At 48.6% G+C, this 13274-nt stretch overlaps 1 protein-coding gene and 1 non-coding gene across 2 annotated transcripts; one reads left to right on the forward strand and one right to left on the reverse strand.

Moving 5' to 3' along the window:
- Positions 1–2786: 2786 nt before the first annotated feature.
- Positions 2787–2893, forward strand: LOC129406934 (U6 spliceosomal RNA). The gene has a single exon (XR_008631342.1). It is a non-coding gene; the product is annotated as a U6 spliceosomal RNA (small nuclear RNA).
- Positions 2894–7642: 4749 nt separating this feature from the next.
- LOC101553307 (galectin-4-like) lies at positions 7643–12644 on the reverse strand. The gene is made up of 8 exons (XM_055146420.1): positions 12600–12644; positions 12218–12306; positions 11250–11457; positions 10303–10437; positions 8496–8531; positions 8166–8254; positions 7887–8052; positions 7643–7786 (listed from the first exon to the last, which is right to left on the reverse strand). Exons 1-8 carry the CDS (start codon positions 12642–12644, stop codon positions 7643–7645), a joined length of 912 nt encoding a protein of 303 aa, XP_055002395.1.
- Positions 12645–13274: the final 630 nt, after the last annotated feature.

Below are 13274 nucleotides of genomic sequence, written 5' to 3' on the forward strand. Positions count from 1 at the left end.
TACTATGCAGCTCTTAGAAAAAATGAAGTCATGAACTTTGCATATAAGTGGATCAGCATGGAAAGTATCATGCTAAGTGAAATGAGTCAGAAAGAGAGAGACAGACATAGAAAGATTGCACTCATCTGTGGAATATAAAATAACAGAGTAAGAGACTAATATCCAAGAATAGTATAAATAAGTACCAGGAGGTTGGCTCCATGGCTTGGAAGCTGGTCTCATGCTGGGGAAAAAGGCAGCTCAGATAGAGAAGGGAACACCAAGTAAAATGTGATTGGAGATCCCGCTCAGGATGGGAGATTAGTGCTGAAAGTAGACTAGAGACTGAACACGATGGCCACTCAATACCCCTATTGCAAAGCACAACACCCAATTGGAGAGAGAGATCAAAAGGGAATACCCTGCCAAAGAGGCAGGGTGGGGTGGGGAGGAGATGGGATTGGGGGATGTGAGGGATACTGGGTTTATTGGTGGTGGAGAATGGGCACTGGTGGAGGGATGGGTTTTCGAACATTGTATGAGGGAAAAACAAGCTCTAAAAATGTGTAAATCTGTATCTGTACCCTCACTAATTAAAGAATTAAAAATTTTTTTAAAATTAAAAAATTTCCCCCTGGATTCTCTCGGGATGGGAGATGCTGAAAGTAGACTAAAAACCAAACATGATGGGTTCTCAGCATCTTTATTGCAAACCATGATGCCCAAAAGTAGAGACAGAGTAAGAAGAGGCAGGGAATGGGATGGGGTAGGGATGGCAGGAGGGATGCTGAGGACATTGGTGGTGAAAAATGCACACTGGTGGAGGGATAGATGTTTGATCATTGTATGACTGAAACTCAGTCATGAAAGCTTTATAACTGTATCTCACGGTGATTCAATTAAAATTTTTTAATAAAAAACATAGTTCTCGCTGAGGGGAATCAAGGATCCAAGTCTCTTGGGTTCGTGAATCCACCGCTCTGTGCCTTGTGTGAGAGAGAATAAACTCTATTTCTGTGCTCACTCCCTCTCTCTCTCACTCGTTCGCTCACTCTCTCACCCACCTTCTACCTGGACTACCATTCCTCTGTCTCCCACCTTCCTTCTCCCACTTTCCTTCTTTTTCCATTTTCTTTTTTTTCCTTATTTTTGGGGGACCAGGTGGGGTTGGAAGGGCAGCTGCAATGATATATTCGGGCATTTCCTGTGCAATTCTCAGGAAATTAACCAACGGGAGGGAAGGAAGGATGGGAGCTAGCCCATGACAGAGACGATTTGCCGTCCTAGTGGTGGGACGATCAACAAAAAAAAGTTGATGAATCGAAGCTTCAGGACCACATCCACATGCAGGTGGGTGTCATTCTGGAGGCAGAGCTGGTCCTAAATCCATAGAAAGGACTTCCATTCACCACCACCTGGAGGACAAGGACAAGGCCATGAAGAACACAGAGACCTTGGGAAGGTCAAAACAGGAAGCAGGGAACAGGGACATTTTCATGCAGGACCATACCGGGAGGTGAATGCAGCCCCAGGAGTCCACAGGCCTAAGGTGCAGTTGAGGTCAAGGTTCAGCTCCGATGGGAAATCAAATGTTAGCAGCCTGATGGTGCCTTCAGACTTCCAGATACCCCAAAATTACTGCTGTGCCTTTGTCCAGACTCCAACAACTTGGGACCAAGTTTACCAAGATGTTCAATGGCCAAAAGTTAGGTATGTGGGAGATACACCCACAAACCACCTCGGCTCAGCTATATAAGCTCATTTATTGGCCTTATTTCAGAGACCAATGAATCTCAGAAGAGATCAAAAGATGCAATTAGGGCCTGTAGCACAGAGATAGGCGGGAACCCATGACTGAGAGCTCCAGGATCGCTTGAAATAGGACTGGATCTCCTCTCCCCACGTTTCCAATTTTCCAATAGTTCGGCAGTCACACCCACAAACTGCCCCAGTGCCATGTAATCTCATCAATGGCCAAGAACCAAAGACTATAAACTAAAGGTCCCGGAAGAGAGCACTGAATAATGTCCTGATCCCGTGCCAGGCTGTCCTCACTGGGGCACCCTGGAGGGGGCGGGTTGAGTTTCCCTCCCTGCCCCAAGCAGAAGAACCCTGGCAGCCAAAAACCTCCAGAATCCAACCATCACCAGGCCCAAGGCTACTCTCCACATACTCGGAGGAGCCTCACCCAAGAGGGGACAGACCTCACCCAAGACAGCATGAACCTCACCAGAGGGCATACCAGCAGGAAAACCCAGATATGCAAGAACCTGTGACTGAGATCCCCAAGCCTGCTTGCATTGGGACTGGGCCTTCTCCTCCCAGACCCCAGTTTTCCAGAATCGTGGTAGGCACACCCACAAACTGCCCCCCCCGCGCCATTTTATATAATCAATGGCCAAACTAAATCTCCCGGAAGAAAATAACACAGAATTTCCTGAACATTATATTCTGTCCATAACAAGTAATCCAAAACAAATCATCTAGCGTTGCCTTTTCAGCAGATTTACGTGGTGGTGAGACTGGTGTCGAAATATCGAATGTTGCCAAAGTAGAGAGAGAGTATGGGGGAAATTGTCTGCCACACAGGCAGGGGAGGGTTGGAATGGAGGTGGTGGGGGCAAATACTGGGGATTTTGGAGGTGGAAGATGTGCACTGGTGAGAGGATGGGTGTTTGATAATTGTATAACCAAAGCTCAAACATGAAATCTTTGTAACTGTATCTCACAGTGAATAAAAAAGGGGGGGATAAAATAATAAAATAAAATTAACATACAGAATAGATTTTTTTAAAAAAAGTAATGTGGTGCTCGCTTCGGCAGCACATATACTAAAATTGGAACGATACAGAGAAGATTAGCATGGCCCCTGCGCAAGGATGAAACGCAAATTCATGAAGCGTTCCATATTTTTCTGAATGAGGACTAGAGACTGAGCACAGTGGCCACTCAACACCTTTATTGCAAACCACAATAGCTAATTAGAGGGAGAGAACAGAAGGGAATGCCCTGCCACAGTGACAGGGTGGGGTGGGGGGGAGATGGGATTGGGGAGGATGGGAGGGATGCTGAGTTTACTGGTGGTGGAATATGGGCACTGGTGAAGGGATGGGTTCCCGAACTTTGTATGGGGGAAGCATAAGCACAGATGTGTATAAATCCGTAACTGTACCCTCATGGTGATTCATTCATTAAAAATAAATAAATTTATTTAAAAAAAAGTAATGTGGAGTTCATACCCAATTCAATCAGCTTAATCAATGGCTGAATAAATAGCAGTACTCCTACATTATTTTTAAAAAAGAAAGAAAGAAACGGAATGTGCCTGAGCCCCAAAGCATGTGCTTTGCATATTGAAGCCTTGAATTCCAACAGGGAACCCCAAGATGCACACCCCCGGATGACAGTTGAGAGCAATGAAGAATATGGTCTGGAAGACAGCTGGGGAGAATATCAAGGTGGCTCCTGATATGGGTTTTTAGTTTAGTTCCTTTCTCCTTTTTTCTTTTGTGAGGCGGGGCGATCACCTTTAGTGCTCAGGTGCTCTCTGCAACCTCACATCCCCAGGTGATGCCAGGGATTCAAACCAAGGTCACACTGCTTCAGCATCATGCAAGGCCAGTGCCCTGCCTGCTGTGCTGTCTCTCTGGGCCTGAGATCTAGACCCCAGATGGCCCAATCATCTATAAACCTCCTCTGAAAGTGTGGTGGGGATGGGGGATGAGGGCCGGGGGATGCCTCAGCACAGAGCACACTTGGGAATGGGAGGCCCCAGTTTGAGCTCCAACCCCACTCCCCAAAATTACTAGGTTTTGGATACAGTTCAATCAGTGGGCAACCTCAAATAACCTGGACCACCCAGGGCAAGGAGGGAAAAAAACCTTTTTAATGTAGTCCAAAATGGAGCTAACCCCTCGCTGGAGTTCACGCCATGTATACAGGAGTCCAAGTTCAATCTTCTGGACTGGAAGGTCCCCAGCAGCACTCACACTGGTCTTTGTTACTTTTCCCGCTGAAGACAACTTAAAATTCTACTTAAGTCTCTCCCAGGGCGCAGCTCAACTCCAGCTTCTCCAGGGGCCAGTAGGGTCTGCCCAGTAGCGCATTCCAAGAAATTCCTGTTTCTTCATTTTACCTGTGTCTGTCCCTTGTCTGTGCCGGGTGAGGTCTCAGACCTATTTTGATGATGCCCTAAATCCCTTCCTTGCTCTGGCCGAAGATATCCTTCTCTTTTCACACCCCTGTCCATGCACACGTAACCACCGCATCTTGGATCCTCAACTTGGCCTTGGTAAGTTTAAGTACGACCTCTATCTGTTTTTGTTCAATGACCTCAACTCCCAGCTGTTCTGCACCCTAAATATTGTAAGTTTTGAGCTCACATCAGGGTGACCCTCTGTTTGGAAAATTGGAGCCCCCAGGGATGCCTGCTCGCTCTTCTCTTCTCTCTGTCTCCCCAGTGAAGAGATGGGTGAAAAGTCGTCATTTCTGACTTCTCTCACCTCTGTTTTGTGGAAGGATTGAATGGTATTTGAGTACTTCCTCGTTCCCTTCATGATTGGGTCATGGACAATGGGGAATCTAAAATTGAAAACCTAGCCACACCCCTCTGGGGTGCCTTTTGCATTCTCAGAAAGCACTTGACTTCCTGTGTATCTGACTCAAATGTCTGATACATTTCTGTAATGTTTGGCCCCCGTAATCCTTGGTGGATGGTCTTAAGTGGACTGAAGATGGGACGTTTGACTATTCAACATTAACAACCCTATGAAATCACTGCCAGTAAGTGGTCTGGTGGGGAGAAATTCTGGTGAGCCTTATATTCAGGCTTCCCTCTCTCCCCCACCCTCTCTCTACCTCTGACTCAGTCTCTCTCTCTCCCCCCATCTTTATCTTTATTATCATACATTTTCTCTGTCCAGCCCCTCTCTCCTCAAGCCCATCTCACTTTCCTAGTGACATTCTACTATTCCCTGCTCTTCCCTGCTGTCTTCTCCACTCCTTACTCAGCTGCCTTCTCAATGGCTGTCTTCTCTCCCTGCCCCATCCACTTCCTTTGTGCTTCGGTGCTACCATCCACTCCCACAAAGCCTCTGTCCCTCTCAGCACTGCCCCAGCTGCTCCATTATCACTCGCTCTGCCTCAGATTCCAGATTCCACACCTGATTCCTCCTCCCCTGCTGCCACCTGGAATCTCATCTCTCTTCCAAGTTTCCTGAGAGACTAGAATAGCTGAAAATAGCAACCTCTGAGAGTGTTTTAAACCTGGTAAAACCTGTGTTTTCCTAGAAATCAGAATTCCAAGGACAACAACTTGGTTATAATTTCTTTGGCTGACTTTTATACAAACAAAAGCACTTTCTTGGGGGTATGGTGCTGCCAACAGGTCAACCTGTACCTGTGAGGTGAGTGCACCAGCAGCCTGATGGTGCCTTCAGGCTTCCTGACACCCCAAAATTGCCGCTATGCCTATAGCCAGAACCCAACAATTTGGGACCAAGTTTATCAAGAAATTAAATGGCCAAAAGTTAGGTATGAGGAAGCCACACCCCAAACCACCTCCTGCTCAGCTAGATAAGCTCATTTACTGGCCTGTTGCAGAGGCCCATAGATGAATCTCGAAAGAGATCCAAAGTCACAGTTAATCTTGGACCCTCACGTGGCTGAACAGACTGGGGTAAATTGAAGGAAGGCAGGTTGGCCTGGTGGCCTGCCCAAGCAGAGCCCCCAGCAGCCGCTTCTTCCACAATTCAAAATATCTGCCATATTCCTGTACTGACTCCACTGTCTCAGGACGGACCTCACCAAGGTATAATCTGCTGAAAATTCTGGTATGCAGGTTTTTTGACTCATATCTCCACGCTTTTTCAGAGTTGAGGTGAGCTACCTGCCCCCATGGAAGCACTGGCAGTCACCCCTACGAAGCAACTCCAACACTACCCTGTAAGCTCTACTGCCGGCATTGCTTCAGAGACCCCTAAATAAATCTCAAAAGAAATCAAGAGCCTCAGAAAAGCTCGGACCCATGTGTAACTGAACAGACCAGGGTAAATTGGAGGGGGGCAGGTTGACCTGTGCCTGTAAAAGCAGCCACTTGCTTCCACAATCCAAAATCGCTGCCACACCCCCAGCCTGACTCCACCATCGCAGGATAGACCTCGCCAACATATAATCTGCTGAAAATTTTGTAATGTAAATCTTAGGACACCAACAGCCCTGACCCAGAGACACAGCGGCAAGTCCCGGAAGAAACCATAGAGCCAGAGATCTCTCTGGGCCTCATACCAGGACAATATCACCAGGGCACTCAGATGGAGGAGGTGTGCTCTCCCCTCCCTCTCCAGATGGAATTCCGGGGGCCAAGAGCTTCCACCGCAAGGCCCAGGTATGCGGGTTCCAGGACTGAATCTTCAGGCCCTCATGGCAGCAGAGGACCTGTGCTGTCCCTCCCTGGGTCCCCACCCACCCAGCAGACTGGCTGCCATGACCACAATTTGCCTCTGGGCTCCATCTAACACACCAACAGCCCTGGACCAGAGACATAGCTATGAGTTCCAGAAGACATCACAGTGCCAGAGATCTCTCTGGGCCAGATACAGAGCCAATTTCTTTGGGGCACCCCAGATGGAGCAGGTGCATTCTCCCTGCCTACTCCAATTGGGATCCCGGCAGCCAAGAGCTTCCACAGACAAGTCCCCCCCCCCACCCTTATGCAGGTTCCAAGACTAAATCTCCAGGTCACATGGTACCAGAGGACCTGGGATGCCCCTCCCCAGGTCCCAGGTGCCCAGTAGACTGGCTTTCATGTCCACAATTTGCCTCCGGGTGCCATCTAGGCGCACTAACAGCCCTGACCCATAGACTCCCAGTTGAATCTCAATATGGATTAGTGCCATACAGAGATGTGTCTAGAACCCGACCATTTACAATCTAGAAATTTACATTTATAGTCGTGGCTGTGCCAGCTCTCATGAAATTCAAATGAGCAATGAAAATAAATTATCTAGTATCGGCCCCTGGCAGGTAGGCCTGGATGGTTGTAGGAAATTTCGAGCAAAGCAAAATGCCCCAAAGTAGAAAGAGAATATTGGGGAAATTGTCTGCCACAGAGGCATGGTGAGGACTGGGATGTGGGTGGTGAAAGGTGTACACTGATGGAGGGATGGGTGTTTCATCATTGTATGGCTGAAACTCAAATATGAAAGGTTTGTAATTCTCTCATGGTGATACAACTTTAAAAAAAAAAGTAATGTGGAGTTTATGCCCAATTCAATCAAATTAATCAATGACTGAGCAAATAGCAGTACTCTTGCTTTGAGGGACAGAGCTGTGCAGACACACAAGAGAGCACAAGGCTGGGCATGCACTGGCACATGTGCCCTGCCCTAAGCTACCAAGTGGCATCCTAGATGTGTGAGAGTTGAACTCATTCTCCTAAGCTTGTAAAATGTTATGTATTGACACAGAGATGCTCCAAACTCATGACTTTATTTTGCTTGTGCCAAACTACCAAAGCATGTGTGTCCTTTACGAAGGAAAAAAATCAAGTGAACTGGATTTGAAAGCGGTTAATAAAGAAAACTTCAGGGATTAAAAGGAGTATCCTAAGGGGGTGGAGGGGTCTTTCTTCTGAATTTCCCTGGATCCTGGTCATCTGTGAAGCTCAGACCTGGACATAGGAGAGGATGACATCACTGGAGATCTCCAGTATATCCGCCAAGGCAGCCGACACACGATGTTTGTAGTCAAAGATGTGCTGGCCATTGGCAAATACCTTGAGGTTATCGGTGCTGGCATGGATGGACAGCTGTAGGAGAGGGGCAGGTGTGAGATGGTGCAGGAGAGGGGCAGGTTTGAGACGAGGGAGGAAACATACTTGAAGAGAAGGGAAGGAGAGCTGGACTCACATCAAAGTACTGTCCTGGAGCAAAGGGATTGTAGGAGATGCTCCTCTCCTCGGGCCCCCAGGCCCCCTTTAGGAAACTGTTCCGCACAACAGCCTTCCCGTCCATGCGCGGGTTGATGTGCAGGGCTATGTCCTCTGTGGTTCCCACAATGAAGTTGATAAAAAATCTGAAAGTAGAGAGAAAAGTAGGAGTCAGCACTTGGGGGTAAATTACTGGCGGCCCCAAGGGAGGAGGCATGGAGAATAGGGTTCACATTCCATCTCCACTTGGCATCTGTACCTGTGGGCTGAGAGAGGGATGAAGCCCACGACTATGATGGTTCTGTTGGTCTTCAGTCCCCCCTGAAGTCTCCGCATATATGGCATAGGCTGTGGGGTGAGACCATTGGACCCATGTCACCAAAGTTCGAAGCAGAGGTCCACTCTGAGAGCAGGGTACCACTCCTCCTAGGGGCCTCTGTCCACCTCAAACCCTCTCCGATCTCTTGCCCAGCCCCCTCTGACCAATCTACTTCCTCCAACAGGACACCCCTATATACGGGTCCCCACCATCAGTTCATGCTTATCCAAGATCACCTATCATATAGTTGGCCCCCACTGGCTGTCTTACTGGGTAGAAGATTGGGGGTCCCTCCATGGCCTGTTCCTGTGAGGAAGAGAGAATGCAGAAAAGTCAGCAAATGTTTGCAGCACATCATAAGATGCAGGTGTTCCTTGGGGTGCTGAGTTACAAAACTGGAGACCTGACCCCATGGAACCCCTCTCATTCTTAGCCCATAACTCCCATGCCAATACAACCCTCCAATGTACAGACAGATTAACTGTCGTTCTGAGAGCGACTCCTGGACACTATATACAGAGAAGACAGTGATAATTAGGGCTCTTGGGCTCTTCAGACACTGAACCTACTTAAGAGAAATCAATGAACCTCAGCAGGTCCTTATGCAGGATGCCATAAAAGCCACAGGAATGTTTGGGAACAGAGACAGAAAGACCACCCCAAAGTAAGACCTAGAGTAGATGAAGGACACCCCTCAGGCCAACCCCCATATCACAATCCATGAGAACTCTGGAGTCAAGGAGTGGCCCCAGATTCCTCATTAATAGAGGGGTCCCGTCCTGTCTAAACGCCAGTGCTCAATGAGAAACTTCATTAGTTGTAGTTTGGGGAGCCCTACTTAGTGATTTGGTGGGGATTGACTCCTAGCTCTGTGCTCAAGATAGTTTCTGGTATTGATCCAGGGATCATGGGTCGCTGGAAAGAGAACAGGGATTTGTGCATGCAAAGTACATGCTTCATATTTGGGGGACCCAGGGTTTGAGTCCCAGCTCCGTGTGGTTCCTTGATAACATTGAGGTATGATCCCAAAGTGCTAGGTTTGGAATAGCTCCGAGCTTTGCTGTGTCTGACTTCCCTCCCAAAAAAAATGTTTTTTAAAAGAATAACAAGAACCTTTTTATTCTTGTCCCGACCTAGACTCCTGCATTGTCAGGACCCTCCTCAGTCCCTCTCTTTCCCTCTCCCTGAAGCCCATGCAGAAGCCACTGTCCGCAGGGTACAAGCCTCTGACCCCTGATCACCTCACCTCTAACCTCGACAGCCTCCCCAAGGCACCTAGAGACTTTGAGACCAGACAATATCTCCGCACCCCCAACCCCTGTCTTGTGGTTCTGTGCTTCATCCACCAATCTCCCTCTTTCTCTTACTTTCTCTCTAACTTTTCTCCAGCCTCTTCTCTTCCCCCTACATCTCTCTCTCTCCTCCACTTTCCATTATTTCTTCCCTCCTTTTTGTGACGGGGTTTCCCATGCACTATTCAGGGGTCTCTGGGTCACTCTCAGCAATACTTGACCAAACAGGCTAGACTCTTCAGTCCCTTGGCCCAGCAGTGCTTTGGGATTCCTCTGAGGTGAAACTGGGGGGCCATCCGGTGCCAAGATTGAGCTAGGGACTCACCATAAAGGCCTGAGTCCCAGTCCTTTGCATCTTCTTCCTGCATCTTGCTCTGTTTTGCCTACTATTTTATTTTTATTTGGGGGGTTTTAGTAACACCCAGCAATGCTCTGGTATAGCTCCAGGCTCTGTGTGCAGAGATCATTCCAAACATAGTACAGGGAACAGTTGGTCCTAGTTTCCCTCCTAAACTATATTGATTTTCCATGACAGTGACTGGAACATTGGTACTTTAAGAGTAAAGTTGATCTTCAGGTCAGCCTCCTGGATTCGGACATTCCCATGAGGCTCAGATTGCACCTGCCACCAGGATCCAGGGGAGGTTTTTCTAACCTCTATGCAGAATCTCTGTCACTGCTGGCTCATCTGCATTGCTCAACCTAAGGATCCGCACCACGCAACACTGTAGTTAACCAAAGGGAGGGAAGGAAAAAAGAGAGATAACCAATGAGAGAACTCTCACCTCACAGGAGGTGGGACAGCTGCCAAAGAAGGTAACGGATTGAAGGGTCATGGCTCCATCCACATACAGATGGGTGACTTTCTGGATGGGTGTCCGGTGCCCAAACTCATAGAAATGATTTCCGTTCACTAGCACCTGAAGGGCAAAATTAATGAAGACCAGAGGTCATGAGTCCCAGAGGGACTCAGGGAAGTTCAAACAGGAAGCAGGGATGGGGAACTATTCAACTCGGGATCAAATCTGAGAGGTAAAGCTAGAGACCCAGAGTCAGGACCTCGGGTTCCACAGGTTTAAGATCAACGTGAAGTCAGAGGTCATTTCCATAGGACAGAAATGCTTCACCTGAGTGAAGTGTTGGGCATCAAAACAGCTCAAAGATGGCAGATGAGAAACAGCTCAAAGATGGCAGATTATCGAGGACACAAAACATGGCTCATGGCGAGGTCGAGAGAATATCAAGCCTGACTCTGGTTTGGACATAGAGGTTTCACTCTAACACAGACTGTGTCACCCTGACTAACCTCTCTGAACTACTTTCAAAAATGGTTGAGAACAAGAGGGGCCTAAGGTTGGGGTGGGGCTCAGCAGTGGACCTCATGTCTTGCATGTGTGAAACCCTGGGTTGAATCCTGTTCTCCACAGTCCCCCCGAGTCCCTACCATTTCAGGGTTCCTGCAACTGAGAGGCAAGCCCCAGGTGTTATAGCCACAAAGGGAAAAAAGGATAAAATAAAAACAAAAACAGAAAACTGGGAATGGCAGATACCTCCTCAGACTGGAACTCAAGCTTGTGTTCACGATTTCAGGGGGAGTGTTTGATCCCCTCAACATGGCACCCTCCCTTTGTAGTGCCAGGTGTGGCCCCTCACAACAATTAACAAATTCAAGCAATAATTGAAGTCTGGACCGAGGTAAAGGGTAGGCTGAGAGGAGGCAGCTGACTCTGACCTTGTAATGCTCCTGTGTGATCATCACCAGCATATCGAAGTGCTCCCCATTTTTTAAGGGTATCTTCTTTTTCTCCTCTGCCGCACCCCACATGCCTGACAACCTTGCGCTGAAGATGACCTTGTTCCAGCCAGCAAAGCGGGGGTTGAAGTGGAAGGCGATGTCATCTCTTACTGCATCTGGCCCCATGGCAAAGTTTACCACAAACCTGGGGACAGGAGGGCCTGTTCCTCAAATCCTCCCAGCAATGGTGCCAGAAATGGGTCAGAACCTCCAGGGAGCCCAATTAGTCCCACCCAAGAAGGTTGAGGTGACAGTTAGGTGGTCACTGGGATTTATGACCTAGAGGTTTGGGACATGGTGGCCAGGGTCCCAGAATGCAGTGAACCATATTGATTTGCTCACTGAAACCCCCAACTCCAACACAAATGTTCCCGGCAAACCTGACTACCCAGTTGGCCAGTCTCTGTTCCAGCATCTTCAGCTCTGGCTGCTCAGGCCTCCCCGTTCCCTTCACAATTCCTCAAGAACATCCCCATTCCCATGAAACCTGAGGGCCCTGGAGCGCCCAAGTCATGCATGCCACTCACTGGAGCATCCCAAGTTCTCCAAAAGGCATCTCCCCTCACCCCTGGGCCTTTGCATCAGCCCTTTCCTCTCCCTCAAAGTCCTGATGCCTGCAGCACCCCATAGTCCCATCTTCTCCTTTAGTCCCTGAACAATTTTGTTTCACCTAAGAAATCTTTCCTGTGCCACCTGGTAAGAGACGTGCCATGCCCCTCTTTCTCCTCTCCATCTCCCCCACTCCCCATCTCAGACTCTATCACCATGTACCTTAGTCTATGTTTCATCTTTTTTCTTCCCTTTCTGAGAGTGTGGTCTCTCCAACAGTTCCTGAGGGCCTGGAACCCCACTGCAAGTGCTACTCGATGTCAGACCCTCCCAAGGCCCGATATGGGATCCCTCACCTCTGCATATTCTTGTCGGCCAGTCCCTGGAAGTAGACGGACATCCCGACTTTGAGGCCACATGGGACGGGTTTGCAGAAGGGCAGCGTCTGCAGTAGACCCCAGGCCACAGCCTCAATTTTCATGTGTGCAAAGTAGTATTTTCCCTTCCTGGAAAAGTGCCCACCCCCATCTCTTTCACAAGGGAGAGGGAGCCCAGTGTGAGGTCAAAATGAAGAAGAGGGTTGAGTGTTAGGAGCGGAGGCTCAGTGAAGGCGTAAATCAAGTCCCAGAGATGTTGTAGGGGGCCTGGATCCCTGTTATCTCTGTGCTTCAGCCTGGGAAGGACTTGGAGAGTGGGGGTCAGCGTGAACCCAGGTCAGGACCTGGGTCTGTATCTCACCGGATTGTAGGTGGGATGATAGCCAGGTGCGGGCACGAAAGTCATCTTCAGATGCTGGAATGGCAGTTTGCTTCTGGTAGAGCTGCAGGAGAGGAAATGTGGCACATGGCAACTGGGGTGACTCTTATATTCTCCTGGGGTTGCTGTTCCCTCTTTCCAGAAAACCCCGCCTCCTGCCCTTGCCTGCTCGCTTCTTCCTCCTCCCTCAGACCTTCCAGAAATCCAGCAAATAAAATTCTCTACACCCATCTTATCTTTGGAACTCCCTCCTAGTATTACAGAATAAAGCTCTTATATTTGGGGGTTGCTTAGTCACCAGTTTTGAAGTAGCCTAATGGCATGGGGATCATAACCCTTTAATCGGCAACTGCTGATCTCTTAGGAACTGTGAAAAAAATATAAGGCATCACCCGAATACCAAAACTTTGGCTTCACACATAGAACCTGAACCCACCTGACCCCCCCCCCACACACACTCACATTCAGAAATGCATAATCTTCAAGAGAACCTAAAATTTATTATAAGAATATGGAAAAGGGGCCGAGATGTAGCTCCGGTGGCCGCACGTGTGCGGCCTCTCTGCTGCTGCATGACCATGGCCCCGGAGGCCAGCTAAACTACTTTGGGCACCAGCAGCTTCTTGCAGAAATGTCTCTAGACTGTGAACTGAGCCC

The sequence above is a fragment of the Sorex araneus genome, chromosome 8 (genome assembly GCF_027595985.1).
Source record: "Sorex araneus isolate mSorAra2 chromosome 8, mSorAra2.pri, whole genome shotgun sequence".
Taxonomy (NCBI): Eukaryota; Metazoa; Chordata; class Mammalia; order Eulipotyphla; family Soricidae; genus Sorex; species Sorex araneus.